Source organism: Anser cygnoides, chromosome 5, assembly GCF_040182565.1.
Source record: "Anser cygnoides isolate HZ-2024a breed goose chromosome 5, Taihu_goose_T2T_genome, whole genome shotgun sequence".
Lineage (NCBI taxonomy): Eukaryota > Metazoa > Chordata > Aves > Anseriformes > Anatidae > Anser > Anser cygnoides.
The window spans coordinates 41,048,742-41,074,742 of record NC_089877.1 but is presented as its reverse complement, the minus strand read 5'-3'; the positions used below and the strand labels follow the sequence as shown (position 1 = coordinate 41,074,742).

Here is a 26,001-nt window from a genome sequence, read left to right as displayed (position 1 = left end):
ACAGTTTAGGAAATACTGATGATTATTATGATAAATGCCTTTTGTTCCAGTAGAAATCTTGATTTGTTTCTACTAAATTCTCATGAAAAAGAAAACACTGCTGTTTAACACTGAGTTAAAAATACCGTTATACCTTTGCATATTAATGAGATTCAGTGTAATAATCAAAGTAACAATAGATGCTTCCTAGAAGAGCAGTGGTTAGTACTTGCTGAAAATTCAGATTTTAAGAAGCCATATATGCATATATTTGTTTTGCCCTGTACCTGTGGTGTATGAGTTTCTTGATTATGTCAGTTATTCTTTGAAACTATTTTTTTGCTGTGTAGAATTTGTATTGTACTTAGTGATAAAGCCAACTTATTGATTGACTGATAAAGACTTCTCGTAGATTGGATTTGCTAATATCAGTGTTCTTTTTTTTTTTTTTTTTCAAAAAAAAGGCTTTCAAAATTTCTCCATGCTATACAAGAAGTAGGATAATCTGACTGGGGTATTGAATAAAATAATATAGTTTGTTAAACTTACTGTTTAACAAATACAGAAATTGTAAATAATAAGATGTTTACAGTCTTAAATCATAATCTTGATTTTCCTTTCAAGGCCTTTCTGTTGAAATCTTTATCACTGTCAGAATATGAATAGAGAAAACAAGGTTTTAATTAAAAGAATTAAAAGAATTCATTGCTTTGTTTTATTGTTCATCTTATTAATAAATTACAAAAAATGAATGATGCTGTAATTTCTGGTCATGTCCCTGGTTGATTTTTATTGTAGTTGCATCAGATATAAAAAGAACAAAACTGCACAGTGGATTAATTTCATAGTGAAATACATGACAGTATTCCGTTTCAGATTTTCAAAAACAGGGTCTGATTCAAAGACTCCCATTAATTTCAATGGGCTTTGGATCAGGCACAGGGTTAACAGCTTATTTTTCAAACAACTAGAAAGAGGTGTAAATGTCAAAGGTGATAGTTATACTGTGAGTTCCATAAACTACAAAAAAAAAAGTTACTACTAAAGCTCTATTTTTCCTTAGTTTAACAGCTTCTATGAAAACAGTGTTAATAAGTATATCAGGAACAGTATATAATAATGAATCAGATACATTAAGTAACCTTTAAAACTTCTTTTATATAATAATTGGAAAGTTAAAAGTAACTTAAAATCCCTAACTCCTCATGCTGTGATGTAAATTGTATTTTTTTTTTTTTAGGTTCCAAATTCAAAGAGGGAAAACTGATCCGACCAGTTACAAGAGCCTGGGGGACTCTTTTAGGACTATTTTCCAGAGAGAAGGGTAAGAGTATATGTTTTTAAAATTGTCAATTTTATGTGACCTTTTTTAATCACCTATTTTCCAGACATTAGATCCTCTTTATATTCCACCCTTTATGCAATTGCCAGAATTTGGCAAACATTTAGTCTTACATAACGAGCACAATTTGCAAAGTCCTAACATTACTCACACTCACAATACCAAATTTTGCTATTAGGATATGTTTAAAAAACTGTGATACACAGCTGTGCAGAGATACTTGGGCAAACTCTGCCTCGGTACTGCCAGCGGGATGGCCACATCAGTGCAATTCAGTATCTTGGTTATTTTATCTTGTTTTCTGAATGGTTGTTTTATCTTGTTTTCTGAATGAGCTCAGTCTGAGCCTGAGTTCAGTGGAGTACTTGTTTCCAACCTCTGATGAACTGGCATTCCCAGTTAGCTGTGGTAGGCAATGTTTCCAAGACCTGTGTGAGTAAAATTACACAACTTTTCAATTTGACAGAATGTGGAAAAGGATTTATGGTTCTTAGTCACCTGAACCTTTAGAAGGTTACACCGTTCTGAGCCAGAGCTCTTCTAAGGGACTTGGGCTGTGATCCAGAGAGGCATTTAAATACATGCTTAATTTTATGTTCAGTCCTGTTAAAGCTAGTGAATGTAATGGGACTGATCACATGCTTAAAGTTAAGCCTGTTATCCACAGGAGCTCTTTGGGAGCTAGCCTTTAATCAAGGTAACTCTAATTAGTCAATGCCAGTTTTGAATAGCTGACAGGCTTTCCATAACAACTTTGTAAATGCAACAGCAACCAGTATTTTGTCCATATATTGATCAAAATGGAATTGTGATCATATATAGTGGCATAGATGCCACATATGGAAGCAGCAGAGGTGCAACAGGGATCAGACTTCTTGTGTCCACAAGTTGTACTGGTAAAACATAGGAGAGGCCAGCAGTGAAAATGAACTAGACCAATATTGTTTCTTGTAGCGAGATTTAGCTAAACTACCTTACATAAGTACACAGATATAGAAGTAGGTAGTTTGAATTGCTAAAGTAAGGAGAGATGTAGAGATGTTTCACTAAAGTTGCAAAGAGAGGAAGTTGTCACGTTTGCCGTTATCTGCAGTATTTGTCAGTTAGAAACAGAATGTCACATTAAAACAGTCATCAGTAGTAAGCACAAGGGAAAAAGGAGGAGAATATCAGATACAATATAATCTTAAACTTTGGCTAAAAATAAACAAAAGTAATCAACTAATCCTAACAAACTTCTCTGAATCCTTGAATCTGTTATTCCCACCTATGCAAATTATCCCATTTCTGAAGTTTGCTGATTATGACACTTTGGGGGAAGCAAGAGAGATGACTGCGAAATCTTTAAGTTAGTGGAAATCTTGAACCTAAATTGAATTATTTTGAATTCAATTCTTGAACCTCTCCTTGGGTGATCACAAAAATATGCAGAATAGAGCACCAAGAAAGGGCTTCATATTTAGATACCAAGCAAATAAAAACAATATATGAAGTGTCCAGATTCAGGTGTGTGAACTGGGAGAAGGGTAAAAGAAATTTTTTCATGCCCCATGTTTATTGCATATTGGCTAGCCCCAAATAAAATCCCCTTCAGCATTTTTATACTGATTTTTAGAGAGATCCAATTCTGTTTATACTGACTATATAAGGGATTTATGCACCTCTCTCCAGCACTCAGAGTTGCCTACTGCCATATGTGACTTTACATTAAGTTTATCACAAAACAAATTCATGAAATAAGGGAACATGTCAGAAAAAGAAATGTTACTAATGGCCTGCACCTGAAAATATTTACATCTGAGAATAGTGCTTATGCTCTTCTGTAGTGACATTTTCAATAGTAGCAACTATGGTGAGCTAAGATGTCCAAGCCCAGTTCAGACAGATATGTCTAATGCCTTAATTTTTTGACCTTGTTCAGGTTATATGAAGAGTAGATTTGTGGGATTGACCTAATAAGTACTTATCATGTTTATTAACATATATGCAAAAGTTTAATTTGCTGCAATCTCTCTTACTGAAGATTGACCAGTATTATGTTACTGCAGCATTATAGTAACAATCTAGTGATTTCGTGACAAACTGCTTCATTGGAAATGGTGGCCAGGATTTCTTTAACCATCCCTCTGATTTTCTCTCTGTTATAAGGACAATTGCAGATAAAATATTTCCACTAATAGAATTCTGTCCTTTTCAAAGAATATGAGGTTTCCTTTGTCTTCACAAAACATTAAAAGTTTCTTAAACAAAAAACACAGGAAAAAATAAAAAACCTCTACAAAAGCTCCCTTCCCCCAGCTCCCAAACTTTGAAGAGTTCTTTAGATGGAAATAAATTTTCTCCACAGGGAATTAAAATCTTCAAAGAAGGATCCATCCCTTGAACTCTTTTCTTGTCTTACAAGAAAACAGGAGCCACAAAACATAAAATTTAAGTGAGACTCACTAAAGGAAGGGTCAGGCTAGCATAGCATTAGAGGTGACATAGCTGTCTATTAAATGGAGTTAGGAATATCCACTTCAGGGCTTTTGCAGACTTGTGCTGAAACCTTCCAGTCACTGCCAATTGCACAGGGACTGCAGCTCTGCAAATCCACTTCTGTGGTGACCAGCCTTTGTTTAGCAGTATTTGTTAGGAACCTTGCATCTGAATTTCTCTGGTTTCACTTATGAGATGCTGCATGTATTGACAGATCTTCGACAGCAGAGGCAAAACCACCAGGAGTGTATCTGTTTATTGAGGAGTGACATCTTTACAGCTAACATAAAAATAATCTGATGTTTACTGGGGAAAATGTTTGGATAGAGGATTACCTGAAACCATTAACAGAGAAAGCTTTTCATTCTTTTTAGGTCCTACAAATAAGGACCTAAAAGGTTCTTAGAGGTCCTAAGGGGTTGATCATGTTTGTTGACCAATGTTTGCATTGTTGCCATTTTCACTGCATTTGTAATCACTCACTTCTTTGATAACAACTTAGGTTTGAATATGAAATGTCAGAATAAACAGTCTAACAACAGTCTAGCTGAATGTATATGTTGCGTTTGTATTAAAGACACATGGCGTTGTCTCATATTAAGAATGGAAATTATGTCCATCTGCACTATCTTAATTTAGAGTTGCATCCACCATTTTAGATAGATGCTGTTATTTTGGGTCTGTAAACAACTTTTTTCATATAAACTTAGATTTTCATGGGCTCATTATTTTAACAATAAATGTTCTGGCTTACAGTTGGCTTTTTTGATAGGCACCCAGTCAAGTGCCTGTTACTTTCTCATTCATTGGTTAGCTTGCCTGAAACAGAAAGGGTAGCAGTGTCCTGGTTTCCACTTTTGAAACTCAACATTTATTAAAGGTACAGTTTAAAGGGCTGTTAGCTTTTCTTAGACCTAGATGGTCCTGGGAAAATACAAAACAGAATAGTCATTGATCATTTGAGACCTCATTACTTCTGCTGGGTTATTTGATTATTAATGCTGAATTTGGTTTGGGAAGGAACAATTACCTCCTAATAAAAAAGCCCAATAAGCTTTATAACTATTTCTGTCTTCTTCTCAGCTTTGCCTCATACTCTCATACCACACTCTTATACCTATAAATGCCTGCCTGTATGACCACACACCTTTCTTTTAATAAGCAGCACCCTGACTCATACATTAGTGGGATTAGGCTTTAAAGCTGCACAAAACTTGTCAGCTATGGGTGGAGTAGGTGGGAGAACAGCCAAGGCTAAGCAGGAGCTGGATGAATGCTGAGTTGTCAGCAAATGTGCAGAAGCTGGAGGGTTCCTGGCTTATGTGATAACAGCGATCATTCGTTGATTAAGGAATTTGCTAGCATTCTCCTTTGTCCTGCCTCTATCCCTTGGCTGTCTATCGTGGTGACAAGTGCCTGAAAGACTATAGCAGTGCTCTTGAGACCTGGCTCTCCCAGCTAGCTGCAGATGATGTTCTGCTGCTTCTAATTGCCAACAGGTCAGGAAAGGAGACTTGCAGGATTGCCAGCCCTGCAGGCAAGCTTCAGCCTCTGGCACTCACCAGCAGTCATCACCACCCATTCCTGGGGCCCAGCTGGATGTGTGCTCTTCCAGCTGGGCTGAGGAGACTTATCAAAAGGCTGCCAAATAAATGTTATACAAGATACAAATACTTGGCTACCTTGTGCATGAATCCTTCAATGAAATTGCCGACCGGGGAAGTGTGGCATAGTCAGTCATGCCAAAAATCCCTTTTCCCAGCTAGCAGCTATGAAGCAGAGATTCATTTCCACTTACTGGAGGCATAAATTCCTCTGGTATCGAAAGACCAGACTTAGGCTCTGACTTAAGTGCTCTGAGGCAAGCAAAAGTGGTAGATTAAGATGTTATTTCCTCCCACAGCTATCTACCCCACTCTTTGATTTCTTTTTAGCACCAGGAGTGCAGAAGTGAACTTGGACCCATGCTCACTTGCTACCTTCAGGAACCTGGTTTCTTCATATAGACCCGCCTGCACTGGCACTTTCAAAGACCTGTGATCTAGCAAACTGAAAGCACATTTTCGCTGTTGCCCACTACTACAGGAACAGTAACTTCCATGTGAACCCTGAGAAAGGTCTGCTAGCACTGGTACTTCAAAAATACCTATACATAGTTCTGTCTCTTTTCTAGCCCTACAGGTCTGCCCTACAGGTCTACCTACAAACAAATAATACTTGGTACAAGTCTTGCTAAAATCATAGAACCATAGAATCATAGAGTGGCTTGGGTTGGAAGGGACCTCAAAGATCATCTAATTCCAACCCCCCTGCCATAGGCAGGGAAGCCATCAGGTTGCTCAGGGCCTCATCCAACCTGGCCTTGAACACCTCCAGGGATGGGGCATCCACAACCTCTCTGGACAGCCTGTTCCAGTGCCTCACCATCCTTACAGTGAAGAGTTTCCTCCTAACCTCTAATCTAAATCTCCTCTCTTTTAGTTTAAAAACATTCCTCCTCATTCTGTCATTATCTGATTGAGCAAAGAGTTGCTTCCCATCATTTTTACGTCCCCTTCAAGTACTGAAAGGTTGCAATGAGGTTCCTCTGGAGCCTTCTCTTCTTTAGGCTGAACAGACCCAGCTCTCTCAGCCTTTCTACATAGGAGAGGTGCTCCAGCCCTTTGATCATCTTTGTGGCCCTCCTCTGGACCCACTCTAACAGATCAACATCTTTGTTGTGCTGGGTGCCCAAGGCCTGGACACACTACAGTGCCAAAATATCTTTCTGTACCTATCCTGATGAATCCACGTAGACCATATATAGCAATATATAGTATATCACTAATTTTCCCTCTCTTTATCCCACATGTACAATTATTCTGTGGGTCACATTATGCTGCATCAGCATCTTTGTGACATACTGTTGAAAAAATTATCGCATTCCCATGTGAAATAATATCATCTGAAACTTAAAGTATTATTGAAGCTTTGTAACATCCTATGAGAACTATAACTGAGATTTTGAAGAACGGTGTGTTGACTTAAACTGTGAATCTGTATAAAATCTCTTGGCTTTTGTGGACAAAAATCAAAGTCTTAGAGCTGAATTTTTGAATACCTGAATCCTTGTGCTTGCTTTGCATATCTTTGAAGAAGAAATCTCAAATTTAGGAAATCTAGTATTTGTGCATTTTCAGGGAGAATGAGCCTGAAAAATATAGCTGGGGTAATCATAAGTTCTTTTAGTACATAATTAAAAAATATCAACTGTTGAATCTATACATTTACTTTCAGAAGTGAGGGACTCCATTTGCTTTAACGTTTCTTCCACTGGTTGAGACTTTGATATTACAGCCCCTCTACAGGCAAGCCATGGCATTTCTCAGCCATTGCACTCTCTTCTGAAGAGTTCTTGGTGTGGTTTGGAAGACAGGATTCATGTGGCCTTCTGGGGAATGGGGCTCATGGACCTGTAGTGAAAAGAAAAAAGATGCCTTAGCAGACTTCAGCCTCTTGGTGCCACATGATGAAAATTTCAGAATTTTTCTGGGTGTCCTGGTTCCAGTTAGGACAGAGTTAATTTTCCTCCTAGTAGCTGGTAGGGTGCTATGTTTTGGATTAGGATGAGAAGAGCGCTGATAACATGCTGATGTTTTAATTGTTGCAGAGCAGTGTTAACACCAGGCCAAGGACTTTTCAGCTTCTTGCTCTGTCTGCCAGCGAGCAGGCTGGGGGTGCAGCAGGAGCTGGGAGGGGACAGACCCGGGACAGCTGATCCAAACTGGCCAAAAGGATATTCCATACCATCTGGCGTCACGCTAAACAATATATAGGGGTGGCTGGCCGGGGTGGGGGAGCCAGCTGCTCGGGGATAGGCTGGGCATCGGTCAACGGGTGGTGAGCAATTGCATTCTACATCACTTGTTTCATACACATTATTATTAATAATACTATTATCATTATTACTATTATTATTATTGTTATTGTTATTTTCCTGTCTTAATAAACCGTCTTTATCTCAACTCACAGGCTTCACTTTCCCGTTTCTCTCCCCCATCCCAGAGAGGGAGGGGGGAGGGTGAGCAAACGGCTGTGTGGTGTTTAGCTGCCAGCCGGGTTAAACCACCACAGTCCTTTAGTAATTAGCAGGAGTTCCTTTTTCATAATCCACTATGTATACATGCAGAGTAATATACCGCATAGCTGTTCTTGATGCCATTTAGTCTAACTTTGCCCCATGCCTTACTCTATATAGGCCTGTGTGTAATATCATACTTACATGGTCTTACTATTTTCAGTTTCGTTTGGTTGTCTATTGTGGTTTCAAGACATAAAATTTAAATGGTGGAACAGTCCTGGTTAAAATTATCAATTATTATTATAAGACTGCTTTTAAGATTAGAGACAAGGAAGGCAGAAAAGTTAACTGACAGATTTTTCCTGATTATTTACTTTAAGATTGTGATTTATATTATGCTTACAAAGGTTTAGATCAAGTATGGCCACAAAGCAGAGATCTTTAGTTATGTGAAGGTGATGTGTATTGTGCTATCTTCATTAAATTAACATTTGCATTTGATATTTAAACTTTGTCTCATGTCCTAGTAAAGACCACAAAAATGTCAGGAAATTCTTATCCCTCATAGTGTTTTAAAATGCACGTACGCATGCATATGCATGCCTATTTGTAAAATATTCATACATTTACTTAGTCTCTTAGTAGACAAAACTTACCCAGTTCATAATCCAGCGAAGTTTTGCCCAGTCCCAAGTGACTCCAGATGCTTTTTGCAACAGTAGTCAGTCATGAGAAAAAAAAAAAAAAAGAAAAAAAAAAAGATGAAAACTGCTCTTTTAATCTCTAGGTCTCAAAATGCTCTACAGAAGAAAGAAGTATCATTATCTCATTTATGCAGATGGGGATACTGGGGTTTAAGGTGCCAGGCAGTAGAGTAGGTCTGGACAGGAGCATGAACACAGATGTTTGTCATGGAGCAGACTGATACTGGGTAATTTGTTTGCCCCATAGTAACATGTTAATATCAGAGCTCTGAGGAACATGTGTGTTGGACACAAAATTGCATTCTTTGATTTAAGCTTCTAATTCAGAAGGGGTTTGAAAACTTTTGGCAATCCCTTTTGTGAGGTGGTTTGTCCAAGGTCATACGTGGAGCTAGTGGCAGTTTTAAGCCTGTAGTCAGATATCCTGACTGCAAGACTGGTGCCCTGTTCAATGGACTGCACTCTCTGCAGATAGTCAGCAGCATTTATAGTGATGTTACTGTCATCAGGTTTTCATCATCCTGCTCAGGCAGGAATTCTCTGTTCCTCACTGTAGGTTCCCTACCCCCATCTTCATATGTTAACACTTGAAAACATAAGAAATGGCTCTGGAATGTGAAAAACTTTTATTCCCAGTTTTATGTGTGTAGCTTTCTGAAATACAATGAGGTTGCACTGGTGTAACTATGGGCAGCATTTGGCCAATCACATTTTTATTAGTGATGGACGGACATTTTACTTACAACATTTGATCTGGTATATATGGCAACAGAGTAAACAAGGACACTTTTAGGGAATCACTTCTGAGAATCAGCTGCTTTAAAGATGAAGTGCATGTTCATTTATTTCCCATAGGAACAGAACAGAACACAATAAAATTATATAAATCTTATAAGCACCTTAGACATAAACAGGCCAGACATTAACTGTCATTAGTTGTTACTGTTTGCTATGGCCACTGGAATGGCCAGTTTACACTCGGTAAGTGTCTGGTTTGTATTTTTTAAAGGTTCAGGTTGTATTTATTAAGATTCCGATTTTTTCACCATCAGTTTGTTTTAATCTGAAAGCTATGATTCCTTGGGTGTCTGTGTGTTCTACTAATGCAGCATAAATACAATTCTTTATATTACTATATTTATAACAGTAGTTCCTATGGGTTCAGTTTGGAATTATATGACTGCATTATAAGATTACAGTAGTAAGGGGATACCTACTGAAGGTTATTTACAATCTATCTTTATCTACTCTAGTTAGCAAAATAGCAGCAGACCTTTAATTTTTATTCCTTATGATTTGAACATTCAGGAATATTTATCATTTTACCAACTTAGGTTCCTGCTGCATTCAGACGTATTAGTCATTTTGTTTAAAGAGATCAATGTAATAATTTCGCTTTTTTAAAAAACTCCTGTTAGCCTAGTGTATGGGAAAATATTATACTGTGCTGCATCACTGTACTCTCTGAACATGTTTATGTTCTCTGAGTGTGAAGAACATAACTGCCAAATTTTGTAGACCGGGAAAATGGCCATGAATACCCCCTGCTTCAGCTAAGCAGCTCGTCACGAGGGGCTGCAGTGTTTGACAGCGGTGACTGGGACGTTCCCAAGCAGAGGCTTGTCCCCGGGGCCTCGGCAGGGGCAATTTCGCCCTGCATGGGGCCGTACTGTGGGGCTGCAGCCAAGCCCCGAGCCCACGGCACTCGGAGAGGTGGGCTCCGGGCGGAAAGTGGGCAGCCGAGATGCTGAGCAGAGAGCCATCTAGGGCTGGAAAGCAGGGAAGTGCTCAAACACCCCACGCTGTGAGTGTTGCCCATCTGCAGGGCTTTGTTGGCTTATCCAGGGCTGTAAGAAAATTCTCAGCTAGTGAAAAGCTTTCAGGTCAGGAACCGAAACACAACCAACAGTAGTCGCAGCCGAGGCTGCACATCCTCTGAGCGAAGATTTAATGAATTGCTGTTTTAAGATTAAGAGGCTGAATTCTGTTAAGTCATACATCTGGATCGTGCCGCTTCAGGGGGATCTGTCCCTACACAACTTTCTTGTTCCGAAATGGCGTGTATATGCTGCCATCAGAATCGCCAGGACTTAAACTTGTATTTAAAAGAGCAGAAACAGCTTCTAGCCCTGACAGAGGATCAGTGTTTTCTCAAACCTGAACCCCGTGCAAGGCTGTCATGCTCAGCTGCAAGTAGATAAACGAAACTGAAATCCATGCACTACCCTCTTTCTTATCAAAGGTAATAGCTCTGAAATCTGATTGTGACATTGTCAGTAGTCAGCTGTCAAAATTAACTGTGTGTCTGTTATGTAAATCTAGCCATTAATGGTTAACATTTCATAAACACAATCACAATAGCATATGCACATTCAGATGCAAAATTAATTTCAGTTATGTGTCGAGGTTCTTTTAAAGGCAAATTGTTTATTTCTCCATGATTTGCGATTCTAGTAGCGATTAATTGTTAACCTATTCCTTAAAAGAAAAATTTCACTGTATCAGGGAAAAAAACAGTGACCAGAGAACAGATAAATCACTTTTATATGCTTGGAACAGCTGACTTTACACTTTTATTACATTGTTTGAAAAAGCATCTTTTCATCTGGAAAGAATCAGTTTAAAATGTGATTGTCAACACAACTAAAGCAGCTTTCTGTTTAAAATGGCTGCTTGTGAAGCTTAGAACTATAGTTTTGCCAAGATTTTCTTTACAGACATTAGTTACTAGGACCAAGAGATTTTAGATGGGATGTTCACAGGAAATACCTGGCAGACAGCGTAAAATGCAAAGTAAAGCATTTTTATTTAGGTTGTAGGAAACATGTATGTGAAAATGAGCAGCAGCGTTTCAGGTCAAAAGCCTTCTTTTTAAAATAGAAGTCTGTAAGTTGTAAATTGAAGGGGAAAAAAGAAAAAATCCAGATCAATTTTTTCACGTCTTCACCTAACTAATCAGACAACATTTATTTAGTATGTTTATATTGACTATATTTAATATTTATTTATAATGACACAATTATACTGCTCTCTAATCAGCATGTCTTTACCTCATCTAACTTAATTTTCTTCACTTGTTACATCTGAAAATAAAGCTTTTTCTCTTTTATGCCAATCCTTCTGATTGCTGTAATCCTCAGCTGTTTATTTATATATAATTCTGCTTTATTTGAATCCCTCCAGCATTTAATGTCTAAAAGTTGCAGACAAAAATTCTATACAAAAGTATTGCATTCAGTGATAAAACATTTTCACTCCTGGAATAATTGTGCTTTACACTGTATAAATTTGCTCATAATTTTAACTGTAAATAATGAAGATGTAAGACTATTACCTATTAGAATATGCAGACTTTTTTTTTCAATATGCATCATTTTCATGTTTTGGGGGCAGTTTAATTATAAGAATTCTATAGCATTTTTATTATGCAAATTAATTTTTTGCATTTGTATTATGCAAATGAAAATATAGGTATCCTCCATTTTTTCCTACTAAAGTACTTTAGCTTCTTTTTAAATGTTGGAAGTTGAGTAGCATTTTGATGAGAAACTTTTAAAATGCATCTTTGTTAGGAGGAGAAGCTTTCCCTGGTAGCCGTCTGTTGAGACGTAGAGCTGCCGATGCAGCAGTAAGTGCTAGGTACACCGATCATTCCTCTCTAAAACCATCACCAACTGCTCTTCTGTTTGCAATATTCTTTACCCAATTTGAAGGCTTTCTGTGTGCCATGCTTCACATTCTGAAAGAAATTTAGTAAACTAGTTGCTGAGAATATCTATGCTTGACAATGGAGGAGGAACTGTTCATCTAAATCAATGCAAAAACCCCAAACAAAAAGGCAATGTAAATAGCTATGAATATTTGACAGTTACGTGCAGATTTTCCATGGAATGCATCTTAAATAAAACAAGGTAAAATGAGGAATTAGCATTACATATGGAAATATTTTAGAAGAGTATATTTTCTGTATAATGCTAACTCATATTTCAGGGCACATTGCAATTCGTATGACTCTGAAAATCAAACTGTGAAAAATAAATAGTCTGCTGGACTGTCATGCCATTTGCCTCTCTCAAGAAAATAAAATTCTAAATACATACGATGTGGGCTTTTTAGCTTTCACAATCTTTGTTTATGTAATTTTACTCACAGTCAGCTGGTTTTTACCATATAAATAAAATAATAACTTTAATGCAGTGCAAATAATTTTCATTGATTGTGAAAATGCCTAAATCATGAGTACTGTTTGTGTAACGTGCTGCATCTTCTTACAGGAGTCCATGCATATAAGCACAGAAATGTACTGTTGCATTCTCTTTCTACCTAGCATGGAAAGTTCCTTTCACAGTAAAGCAGGCTGACACTCCATAGTAAATTTCTGAAGCTTTCATGCAGCATATGGGGCAGTAACTCTAACTGAAAGATCAGCTCCAGTTATGAATACAAGATCAATTCCCATGTGGATAGAAATGCCTTTTTTTTCTTTTTTCCTTTTTTTTTTTTTTTTTACAGTTTGCCTTCACTGTTTGTTTTTGCATATTTTGTCTTTGCCTGAACTTGTGTATCCACTGACTATTAGACATTGGGTGTCCTAAGTTCATCAAGATTTTTCAGGCGTTCTTTTAATCAGATAAATGGATTTTTCATAATAAATAGACACTTCTTCATCATAGGAGTTTGGTAGCCAAACTATCCAATCACTGTTCTCTGTAGTAGTTGAACTCCATGGCAGGAAGAAATACTTCTATGCTCCAGATGCTTCCTAATGTAGGTATGGGCTCAGGTTACTTACTACTAAAACATTTCTTAATAAAAGTTATTTTTTTCATTATTTGAGACCCTAATAAAATAATTTTATATCTTGACTTAACAAAAGTCAAGTTTCAACCAATGTACCTTTTTTATTTCCAAAACTCCATTTTATATGAAAATAAAAAATCCACTCATTTCTTCAAGTAAAAATAGAAATTCAAATAGTCTTCTGCATAAAATACTTTATCAAAAAATTCCATAGATATTTCAAAATCTTATTTTTACACCATTTTTATTTAGAAATGTTGTCTATCTCTGGTATAAATTACCATTTAGCCTATAGGTAATGTTTATTCTTTTGATTGTTACTGTGATTTAAAAGAGTCAATTTTGTGGTTAAAAGTAAAATATCAACTAATATGCATTTGAGCCTTTGTTTTAAAGTAGTCTTGCATAACATGTCTCTATGAAAATACAAAAAAAAAAAATTGCACAATATTCAGATTTGTGTATATTTATTACTTTACAACATATTAAACTATTTCATCTCATTTTTTATCTTTTCTTCATAAATGGGTAATTTAATTAAAAATCCTTTTTAAAAAATATTTTTTGTTTAAAAGTACATAAAAAGCAAACCAAAACCTTCAGATACATTTCAAAAACTTCTGTGGATATTAAATATATTGTTAAGATTTTAAGAAAAATAAAATGTCTCCACCAGCATTTCAACAGCTGATATTAATAATTTGTAAATAATAAATATTTCTCAAGGCTGTAATAATATTTTATACCTCTAGAATTTTAGACCAACAGAACAAGAAAAATGAGTGTTTTTATACAAATAACAGTTTTCATAGGCTTTCTCAGAAAATGTATAGTAGTAATTTTATCTAGTGTTGCATTACAAAAAAGGTAAAGGGGTTTAAGTTATTCACAAGAAGAATTATAATGGTGTAAAAGATGAAAAAAGGACTAGTGAGCAGTTTCACACTGGAAGGGTTAGCAGTCCTTGAAAAATTCTCAGAATCAATTGCAAAAAAGTTGCCCTCAGCATCCTGTTGAAGGGTTTGGGAAAATGCAGTTTTAGAAGTAAGACTTTCTCAGTTACCATGAGGGAATGCCTGGAATTTTGTCTTTCTACCGAAAAGGATTGGTTTTCCATTGATTGTCATCAGTTTGCTAGGTTGTCCTGCTATTTAAGCTATTAAAGACTGGTGTGCTGCTTGGTCTCAGGTGATCCATAAAAAGGAATGAAGCCTTGGGAAGGTAAACCATCACCAGGCTGGCTCGGTGTCTCAGCCTTCCATGACGGAAGCTCTTTGTTGAGAACTGTTGGCAATTGCAGCAGTTTCCAACTGAAGATAAAGAGCCAGCGTTCTCAGATAATGCCCTCGATCACACACCTGATGACAGACTCCTGCATGCAAGTTTTTTCAGGTGCTATGTTTGCTCAGTAATCCTTCAGTGCCAATCTTTTCTAAATGGTGAGCAGGTCCCGTCAGTAATGGACATCAGCCATTGAGCTTGTAATATTTGTCATATATCAGGTTACGGCTTTGTTACTGCAGTGTGATGAATGGATGCTCTTATGCTTAGAGAGAATAAAGAAGTGCTATAAATTTAGCAGTCAGTACTAAATGAGTTGCTACTTTAAGGGCCTGATTCACATCCTTCTGAAAGTATGCTGTTAACTTCATGGTCTTTGTATCAGGCCTTTAATTTTCTTTGTTTTTTAAGAAATGGAACCCAAGGCTGTTATTAAAATAGTTTCCCATTTCTCACTCTATATGGTTTTACACCTAAATAATAATTTTAATATAAATCTTACTTTATGTCTTAATGTTTATGTCCTACACAAACAGTTTGATTAAACATGGAGCCATACAGACAGTTGATCACAGAACCTGATAGGTCACACATGAAAGAATCAAAACAGAGGGCATTAAAAATTGGTAACATTTTGAGGTGTTAAAAATTAATACAGTATTTCTTATATCTTTTTTTTTTTTTTTCATGATCTTAGTTATTCCTATATCAGACTTTGACAGCTCTGTTTTTATGCTTTACTTACTTGTTGACATTATTCTGGAAGTTATTCTGATTGAAGATAGCGTTAAAAAATTATGAAGCATCTGTCCTTGTCCAAAGTCTGAATTGTGTTTCATGTGAATTTTGTGAGAAGTTCACATAGAGTCCATAGCACTTATAATTCATTAAAATCCTTTCTGGCAACATAAAAATAATGAATTTCCTTTTTATATTCCAGGACATAAATAAAGCTAGTACATGTGAGAAAATAAGACCGGGCATAGCTCAAAGATATGCAAGTTTTAGACCTTGTTTGTTGCTAGCTTTGAATGTATTGAAGTTTAAGCTGTTAATTCTAACCACATCCATAAACGTTCTGTGTAGCTGCTTACCTACCATTTAGTATGTTTTCTGTAGCAACTCCTATTTCAAATGACATAATAGATACTCTGATTCTGGGAGATATGTATCTCATTTATTGTAAGACTGTCATCTTACCATAATATAGACAATTACATAGGCTGCTTAAATGTATATGCATATTTTTAATTGATAAATAATCCCCTGAAGTTCAACCCATAATTACCATAAAAATCCCAGTTTCGTACTCAAGGTAGTGGTAGTATTATAAAAAGATGTACTCCCTCCCATTATTTATATATGCTCTCTGTTTATATTATATGATGTCTTTTGTGCTACCATCATGATCTAAATCAGATACAAAGAAGAAAAGGAACATACAAGCTGCAAAAGAAAAAAAAAAAAGAATAGAAAAGGGAGCAGGCAGGAGAAATACACTGAAATGTCTGTGGTTTTGTGAGTTAACACTGAGAGACCTCCTCTAAGAAATACATTCTTAACAGGTAGCTGACATAGAATCTGGGGAGCTGTGGTTCTTGGAGGAGCAAAAAGAGGAGAGTTTCATACCAGATGACACAAAGATAGGATAGGAAGAATAAAAATTTCTCAAAGTGGTCCTGAAAGAGTACAATGTAAGATTAAGACAATCTGAAAACTGGAAGATGTTCTTTTTGGTTTATGTAAGCAATGGGATTTATTTTTCAGTAGAGAAAAAAAGCAAATTTGAATGCAGATTACTCAAAGTGCTCTGGTCCTGGCTCTTACTGCTTAGATTATACAATTCATTTTAAACCGTATTTTCCTAAAAAAGAAATCCAGGATCTTTGACTAGTACACGCTGCTGCTGCTTACCTACTCCTTAGAACATTCCTTGATTCCTTCTGTGCTGGGTAGGTCATTTCATTCAAAATGAAGCTCATATTACCTTTCAGAGCATAGCACATAAATTTGCTTCTGTCCTGCTGTGTGATCATTATAGTCTGCAGTGCCGTGGGCTCTGTATAAACACTACACTTTTCCACACTCATTAGTGACCTGCAGAATTACAGATTATTTAGCAAATTCTTCTCCACTACCTTTCTAAAACTTTTCTGTCATGTTGCTCAAACCTGTGTTTAAGACAACATATTAAATTACACAATTTTTAATTTTACAGTTGCCCAAGGTTTTAAGATATCCAGTGTGGAAAGCAGAATTTAGACACCTATAATTCTGTCATACAAGTAGTATACATATAATGTGCTAACAGGTGTCTAACAAGCCTTTCTACATATCATGGAAATTGTTTAAAATTTTAATTCAGGTAAGATTGTTTAGGCAATATTTGAAATGTATGGGCTAGTCATCATCTATTACACAAATTTTCCTAGTATTTTTTTTTCTAAAAATTGGAATTCTTTTCACTTGTGACAGGTCTTGTTTTTAATCTTAGAAAGAGTTTTCATTGTCATAGTGAATGTTGCAGATAGCAATGATAAAACCTGGGGATGTTCAGTAGCATTCCAGCTAACCTTGGATGTCTACATCTTAAGTGATGCATGACCAAAGCTTCTGCTTCTGTGATTCACCTGAGACCACTTGATAAACACCTGTGAGTAGACAATCTCTCACAGGAAGAAGATAATTATAAAGCATTAAGTAAGTGCATGTGCAACAACAAAAATATCTAAATGATGCTGCTTGCCCATCACCAAAAAACAGATGAGCTAAGAATTCTGTTAGCCTTCAGGGTTTGCTGCTGACTTCATATGAGTGCCTGATAATCATTTCATCAGAAAAGAAACTAAATTAAGCACCCGTTTAGCAAATCTTTGAAAGCACCCTTAAAAGTGTAATACAAGATCAGCTTTGTCCTTAGAGCCTTCTATGATGCTTGTTTAGCAGCCAACCAAAGATCATCCTACACAGGGGATACTTAGGTGATAAAGCTGCCCAGAGTGGTGCAGGAAGGAAAGAGTCATGGTCAGAGCGCCACTACACATGTACATATTTCTACAAGTTCAACCATGCCAGACCCCAAGGGGACAAAGGGCAATGTGTTGCAAGCTAGGGTGTGGACAAGGCCCCAGGATTTGGAAAAGGTGAGTAGAAAAGCTACTGGAAAGCTGCCTTGTGAATTGTTTATTAATAAAGCTACTTATAAAACCAGTTCTACACAGATACATTTTACCTAAACCAGGAAATCTGTACCAATAATTATGGTATCGTGAAAACTGATGCACTGTTCCATGAGCAAACAATAAGATCCTATTTTTCCAAATTGTGATTATTTTTTAGTTTAGAAAATCAAAATTCACCCAGGTTAAACTATTGTTTTTGGTCCATACCAGAAAGCTAGGATTTTAAAATGATGAGACAAATAAAAAAGCAATATCCAGAAGAAAAAAAAAAATCACCTAAGCCTAAAACTTACATTGTAAGAAAGTGCACTCTATTGCCACGTGGAGATACTTGATAGGCTCAATCCATTTCTAAGGATTTGTATGCCATGCCTAAAACAAACCCATATGTAAAGTATGGTTGTGTTTCCTACCTTGTTTTTGAAAAATGATACTCTGAAAGACATTTTCCTTTATGCAGTGGAGATTGCTACTTCTTCTGTACCCAAAGAATCCAGACCCTTAAGTCCTCTTTGCTGTAGTATGATCTACCACCATTTTACAGCCTCTTCTCATAGTCATAGGGGAAGGAGAGTGGTCACACTCATGTTGGTAACACTCATTTCACATTTCTGTTCCAACTTTGTGTACTTCAAGATGTGTTTGTCCAGAGATCATGGCCTGTGACTCTGTGATTGTGCATCTGGATGGAAGAGTCATAGCTTCTAATTGTATTCCTTAAACTCTTCATGACAATGAGTTTATTAAAGAAATCCCTTGCAGGTATGGAAAAGGGGAATTGAACCTGACTTTTTAGTTAAGAGAGGTAACCAGTTCCTCCTGCCATTTTCCCTGCAAAATAGTAGGTGGTTGTCTTCTTGATTGTTAGAGAAGTCAGTGTCTCTTTTTGGGGGATGATTGTGAACCATGAATCATAAATGAAAGAAACTGTTTCCCATGGGGCCATACACACAGCAGTAAAACTTGGGATATTAAAGCTTCTGTAGACGCAGTGAGTGACCACTAAGCAAAGTGAATCTGAGTCCTGCAGACCACATGCTGGGAAGCTTATCATTTGCAGCCCCATCTCTGCTCATGAAACACAGTTCTCCTCTGCTTGTTTAAAAAAGCTGTCTGTTAGCTTGAGTCTGTGGAGTTTTATCAGCCTGTTTCTCGTCCACCATTGCAACACCTCGGGTACCTGGGGTTACAACACCTTTGGTAGTTACAGCATCGTGAAGATACTTCACCCTCACTTCTCTCCCCAGCATCCCCTGGGAAAATGAACACTGTAAAAGCTCAAGTGTGCATGTCTACCCAAAGCTGTAGTGAGCAGGAGCTGTGATCAGAAAGCAGGCAGGATGTCTTGCCACAGACCTTCCACTTTGAGAGGTTATGGCATGTTATGTTATTGTCCCATAATATATTATAGTTATCATTACAATATATATATAATATTGTCCCATTAGGAGTTTCAATGTTGGACTCAGGTTCTCTGTGACTGAGTAATGAAGGACTTGAGGTTGATGAACCACAGCACAGGGCATCCAGTCTGTAAGTAGTGAAGTTTGGGATGCTGTGGGGGTGCCCCAGAATAGTGGGACTTGAGAGGGAAGAGTCCTGGAAACCAAGCTACCAGGTCTGCAGAAGCTGGTGGTGGGGACTGCTGCAGCAAGGGGAGCATTTACAGCCCCTGAAGAGGAATTTCTGTTTTTGCTGGGAAAGAAAACACACTGTAAAAGCAGATCTGCGCTGCAGGGATAGCGCTGACTGTAGAAGTAAAGAACGGTGCCTCTTGCCAAGTTTTTATAGACATCATTGCTGAGGCAGTGCAGCAGCATCTCTGCTTATTTTGCTAGCACGTGCATGCAGTCTGGCATGGTTTTAAAAGGATACAGGGCTTTAGTTCCCCATTATTATCCCTTGGGACGGTGCTGGCTCTTGTGCAGCGTAATGAGCATGGTCCACTACTGTACAACTTGACCTGATTTCATCAGAGTTGCATCTACAGCTGCACCTTTGCTGAGATGCATAGTAGGTGTCTACATAACTTTTAACCTGACATTTTATTGTTCTGAAATAGAGAAAGAGTCATTACCTCAGACTTCATTCAAATTAGGCTGCGGCATATGTTTTGGAGTCTTTTAGGCACCAAGTAGTAAATTGGAATACAGGAAAGTTATTTGAGACAATTTCTGTTTCCTGTTTTTTCATGTTTGACCTGACTTATGGAGAACAATTAAATTTGAAACAGGCATTTATGATAGATCCAATCTAGTTGTAAGTACTTTTTGGAACAGTTTTGTCTTTCTTTTACAGTAACTTGCTGATATTTATATTTGTGTTTTATTATTGGAAAAAGGACTTCAGACATGCCTGATAAGAATGTGATCATTAGTGCTTTGAGTACTCACAGGAAAAAACATTCAATTAATGTGGAAAAAAGAGTATAAGAAACTTTGAACATTTCTTTAATTGATTATTTATGCATTTTCACTAGAAGTTAACCGCAATCTTTTTTCAAAAGATTTTTCTTTTTTGTTCTGAGATTTATTTATTTAGCTGTAGGATTTCCTTAGGCATCTAGATTTTGAACCAGATACTTAGCTTTGACCATGCACTGACAGTGATGACTACATCAGTTACTGAAGGATATCTGAAATTTTAAGTCAAGGTTACTGAAACAGAGATAGTGCTTTCATGAGTGAGTAAGCTCATTGTTGATTTCAGTGGAAAGGGGAGTTGTATACAAAACACAAATCCTCAGAGGTGATAACAAATGAGTCCTGAGTATTCACCAGCTTCCCAGCTCACAGTAGAAGTATTTCAGCTAGAATCCAATAAAATATTTATAAATATTTCATTCCATTACTAACTACAATGAAACACTATTTTTATTCATATCTTAATGTATATCTTTGTTTTAAAAATGCAGCCAATATTGTTCTTCATGATCTTGTACAGCAATGTCATGACATTCCCACAGTGACATTCCTCCTGCTGGAGGAATGTATATTTTACTGTAAAGAGATCAACTATTATTGCTTACAGAGTTATGAACTGCACGTTCTTGTGATTAGTCATTCTTAAAACAGGGTGCTCTGAACAGACACTGAAAGGATATCCAATAGATACAGCTTCTCATTTACAGTCCAAACATTCCTTCTGCAATTGCAGAAAAGAAAGATTCCTTTAAAAATTCCCAGTAGTCTAGGAGTGAATCACTGCAAATCTCACAGACTTCTATGACTAGAATAGAAAGAGTCCTGAGGTTACACCTGAAACAGAGTTTTGGGGAGTAACATATTGTATTACTAAATGACTCACTAGGCCAGCTGTGTTTATATATATTGTGCAATTAAAAGTTAGTGATCTTTCTCCTGATAACAATGGAGTATGCTGTACTCTGAATTCACGAGTCACATTAAAAAAAAAAAAATCCTATCTTTGGCCATTGTCCAAAAATGACAATGGCAAGTACATGAGCAAGTGGTGATTTGTCTTGCTCAGTCTCTGGAAGACTCCTTTTTTTGAGTTCTGCTATTTACAAAGTAATAGCAATGTTGGGCAATAATCAAGCATAGAGAGCTGACGGTATTAATATAGCATTGACGGACTGGAAACCAGATGGTCTGTCAGATAATGAAGTATTATCTGGCAAGAGATTGTTCCTGAAAGCCAACATCCTCACCTATTTAGCACTCTGGAATGTCGACATATCAGTTACCACATTCATGAGGTGGTATGTGTTGTACTTTAGAAGCTATCCCTAGAAGAGGCTTTTTAATTCAAAATTACTGCCTGATGAGAGGGTAAAAGTGCTATTATTATAGCACAGCTGGATGAGAATAATATATAGCAACATGTGAACCATACATTAAAAAATTGAGTTAAAGAGGAAAACATAATAGGCTACATCCTGATTTCTGTCTAACCAAAGCCATAGTTTCATGAGTATTTTAGACCAGCACTGCCACCAGAAGAAATGACCTTATATGCTGTTTGCCCAGAGTTGTATGTTCCCACTTTGTGCCATGTTCTCCTTTGTGCATTTCTGCACCTGTTTTTGGGTCATGGATTGGTTTACTGAGTGGGACAGACTTCTTCCAAAAATGATTTGTATAATCTCTATTGGATATTGTAGCACTGAAAAGGCAAAAAAGGCACACTTTTGGTTGTTTTATGTTATTTAGGTAAATTGTTTTCTAAGTGTTGTAAGTGAATAATGCCAACAATGATGGTAAAATATTCCTCCTCTTAAACAGCAGTTATTTTCAGAATATGTATTACTTATCTTGAAGAATATATTGCAGACTATTTTCTTTCTATCCAATAGTATTATATACCACTTTTTCTCCTTCAGGTGAGCAAAGGACTTCGTAGTCATGATTACAGAAAGTGTCTTATGAAAATAAAAGCTGTCTACAATGGACGGGAGTTTGAGAGCTGAGGTCAGCTCATTTTCTATTGAGTAACTGTGAAAGCAGTAACAATGGCACGTTGAATTCAGGCTAAAGTTGTAAACTACAGTCCTACTGATAACAGTCTTACCAATTCTCTGTGATCTTCTCTTTAATAAGCCATTTTGTCATGTTGCTTTTATATATTTTACAGTCCACTTTATGCCAGAATCCCTGCCAGTGACCAGGAAAGTATCTCCAAACACTGGGCCCTGTCCCCACAAGCCTTTCAGCTGCCCCTGACTGTTGTGTTCTCTTCTGTGCCTGCCCAGGTGGCAGCTGCAGCAGGTGGGATTTACCCTATTTGCCTCCAACAGCTCTGGCTATTGAGTTCTGATTTCACCCACATTTGGAGTAAACTAGCACTGCCACCGAAGAAGTAATAATCCCTTTCCCAGTTGCTCTGTCCTGTCTGCACACTATGCCTTCTTTTCAGCTGGCAAAAAGTCTGTGTTCCTACGTGATGAGGCAGAGAGGGGGAACCCTTCTGGATTACCACCAGTTTTGTTGTGTGTGTGTTTTTTTGTTTGTTTTGTTTGTTTGTTTGTTTGTTTTAATGCCCAGTTGAATATTAGCCCAATCATTTTTCCACTATGGGACTTCATATGGGCTAAAGTACATTTGTGGTATCACCAGGCCCGGTTATCTTGGCAGGGTGAATTTTCTGTCTGCCAAACAGATGACAGAATTCAGAATTTCACTGATGTGAAACTAATACTCTCACATTTGCTGAAATATTATCAGTTAAAGTCTTTTCTTTTTTGTCCTTTTTTTTTTTTTCCTCAAGGTTTGTTTGGGAATGCTTCAAAGACATCGTTATCTCTGGAATCAAATTTGTAATTCAGCCCAGCCCTTAGTATTTCTGAGTCAAGGAGGGAACAATAATTAAGAGCGGGAAGAGATTCAGTTAAATAAAAACAAAGAAACCACATAGTTGAAGTTAAAATAAGCACTTACAGTCAGTATTGTGATTCCTTCCTGGTGAACATTTAATAAAATTGGCAAGTGAGTCAATTAACACAAACACTGGTGGGACAGCAAATTAGAACAGGTATTTGTTGTAAATTACACCCAATTACAAGGTCATCATAAAACTAATTGCCTTTTCATGTAGGCAAATACAAAGTCATGGGGTAATCAGAATTCATATTGTATTTGTTATATCAATAATGTAAAGGGCAGTGTCTTGGGAAGCAGTAGTACCAAAAGAATTAGTAGTTAAAGATAATTATATGAACATGAGCTTATAAGACTGTAGTGTAGCAAAAAGGATCACTCAATCTTAAAGTTTAAAAACTGCTGTGTGCAACTAAAGAATAGTAAGGAAGTATTGCCTCTGTCCATGACTTTGGTAAGACAGCTGATACAGTACTGAACACTTCAAAGAAAATGTGAAGACACTAAATTAAGTGATACTGAATTGAATCAACACTTCAAGAAAATATAGATATGCTGTAGAAATTTGAGAGCACCAGAAAACAGCCATGGGAGGAAAATGAGCCTTGTGTCATAAAGTTCAAGGGGTTAAGTTTTTCTGGTGGTGAAAGGGAATACTGAGAATTTACTTGATTGTTCTGTATTTTTCACCTATGGAAAAAGTTTTCTGACACCTATGAATTCAAGGTTTTTAGACTCATGCCAGCCACAGTATCAGCTCAGCACAACCAGTACCTGGGATGTTTAGCAATTCGGCCTTCAAATGCAGTTTCCTCTGAATGTAAAAAAACACTGGAACAATCAGCTAGAGGGGTTTTTCTTGGGGACTTTTGCTGGAGGGACATTACCTGAGTCTTTGCAAATATTATTTAATGTAGTTTCCAGATGAAAATGTGTATCATTAAAATGATAGATCCTAAAGGATTCATTCTGAATTTGTCCTTTAGTGTCCTAACTCAAACCCCTTCTTGAATGAAGCTTTGAGAACAGGAAATCTTGCACTGCCCTAAACTTACTATAACATTTGCAGGTTTGCATTATAGTAATGATAGTACTTACATCATGCTTCAGAGCTTCAGCAAGTCACTGTCAGGGATCAAGATGGATTATTTGTTCTTAATGCACAAATGACTAGATGTATGAGAGGGAGGGTTTTTTTCCTTCTTTTTAAGCAAGATTGGATACAGATGAAGATGTGATAGCACAGATTTGTCCTTCGAGGTGAAAAGGAAATCCTTTTGGGGAGTATGGTTTGTTTTTGAAGGGTCAGAGTCTTTTTACTGTTCGCCAGTGAGGAATTTCTGCCTCAGTCTGGGACTATCACAAATTCCTTGTTCTAGGCATCCTCTCTGTCTCTTTCCGTCTGTTCCACCTATCCTACTGCTCAGATTCTCTACCTTCAAGATCAATGTTGTCTTTAACCTGTATGAGAACAAATATAGCAAAGTGAAATGTCTTGTAATCCCTATTGAAAATCTGTTCAGTCAGCCTGAACAGAATTTCAAGCCATAAATATTCAATGTTACTCATCCATCACAAATTTGACATTTCAGCTTCGTTTGCTCTTGTCCTGTCATCTCCACATATATTTCTTTCTTTTGGAAGAAGATTTCAATTTCAGAAGAAGAATTCCACTGTTCCCAGCCACCTTGCATTTCCTTTTTGAATTCCTCTCTCCACTATTCAGTGATCTGGCATACAGTGTGGTCATACTGATAAGCATATTAGCACAAATGACTGTGAAAGACTGTGGTATAGAAATGGAAACAAGCAGCTGGGGAAAGCTGTGTTGGGAAGGTGTAGGCATTTCTAAAAGAGGGTACGCTGCTGAAGAGAACCTGCCCTATAACAAGTAGTTACTAAATGGAGCTATTAAATGTGTTCCAAATCTTTCTAACCCTGTATCTAGTCATAGATCTCCCTTCCTGTGTTAGGCATCCTTATGCTCTCCCTTTCACACTGCTCTGTCCACATATATGGGTTGCCCAGATTATTGCTCTTTATCATTTTCATTATACGTCCTGGTATACTGCTTTTTTTTTTTTTTTCTTTCCCTGTAAAATGACTTAAAGTCTCATCTGAGGCTGAAAAAACTCTGTAGGCTAACTCACTGCAGTCCCAGCCTTATTGCCTTCAATATATTTGCTATAGTTCTTAAGAATTTAGGGTTTAATTCAGTTTAGAATTTAGACTGAAATATAAATGAGGTCTTACCCGTCCAATGATTCACTTTGCCAGTCTAAGCACATACAACAAGAACTACTTGACTCAGCAAATAACAAATTTAGTTAGTCATCTGGTGGTCAGTGATGTGTTATGCTACTGGAAAGAAAGCTGGTGCTAGGATTTTCTTTTTTCTTTTTCCTTCTGCTTTTTTTTTTTTTCAAAGGAAAGTGTTGGATCAAGTCCAGGCAATTGTAATATATTGATTTAAATGTAACAGGTTGGCAGAAATATTTCAGGGTCTGGGGAGTAAGAGACTATTTCTTCCAAGGCACTCATTCTCACAAGCCTTTCTTTGTAACAAGTAATAGTTTCATACCATCATTTTAAAGCAAGTAAATGAAACTTATTTTATGGTATAATGTCATTAAAAGAATTTTAATACAAAAGTTGATTGCACACAAATGGTGGACGTGATAATGCTACAATTTTTAATCTTTATTTTTACCTTAGAAGATAAAAATCATGATTACTGTATCTAGTCCTTCACTGAGGGAATCTATTGCTAAGTTTTCCTCTTACTCTCTTCAGCTCTTGTAGCCTAAGCTTTATTTGCAGTACACAAAATTTTCAGTGA

The 26,001-nt window shown here is 36.9% G+C and overlaps 1 protein-coding gene across 2 annotated transcripts in view; it reads left to right on the top strand.

The window, feature by feature from the left end:
- Window positions 1-26,001, top strand: part of SLC25A21 (solute carrier family 25 member 21) — a 254,296-nt gene that overhangs the window by 185,393 nt on the left and 42,902 nt on the right. For both annotated transcript variants that reach the window (XM_048059873.2, XM_048059876.2), the window contains exon 3: window positions 1,220-1,303. In XM_048059873.2, the coding sequence (XP_047915830.1) occupies window positions 1,220-1,303 (84 nt within the window). The remainder of the gene's footprint in view (window positions 1-1,219; window positions 1,304-26,001) is intronic.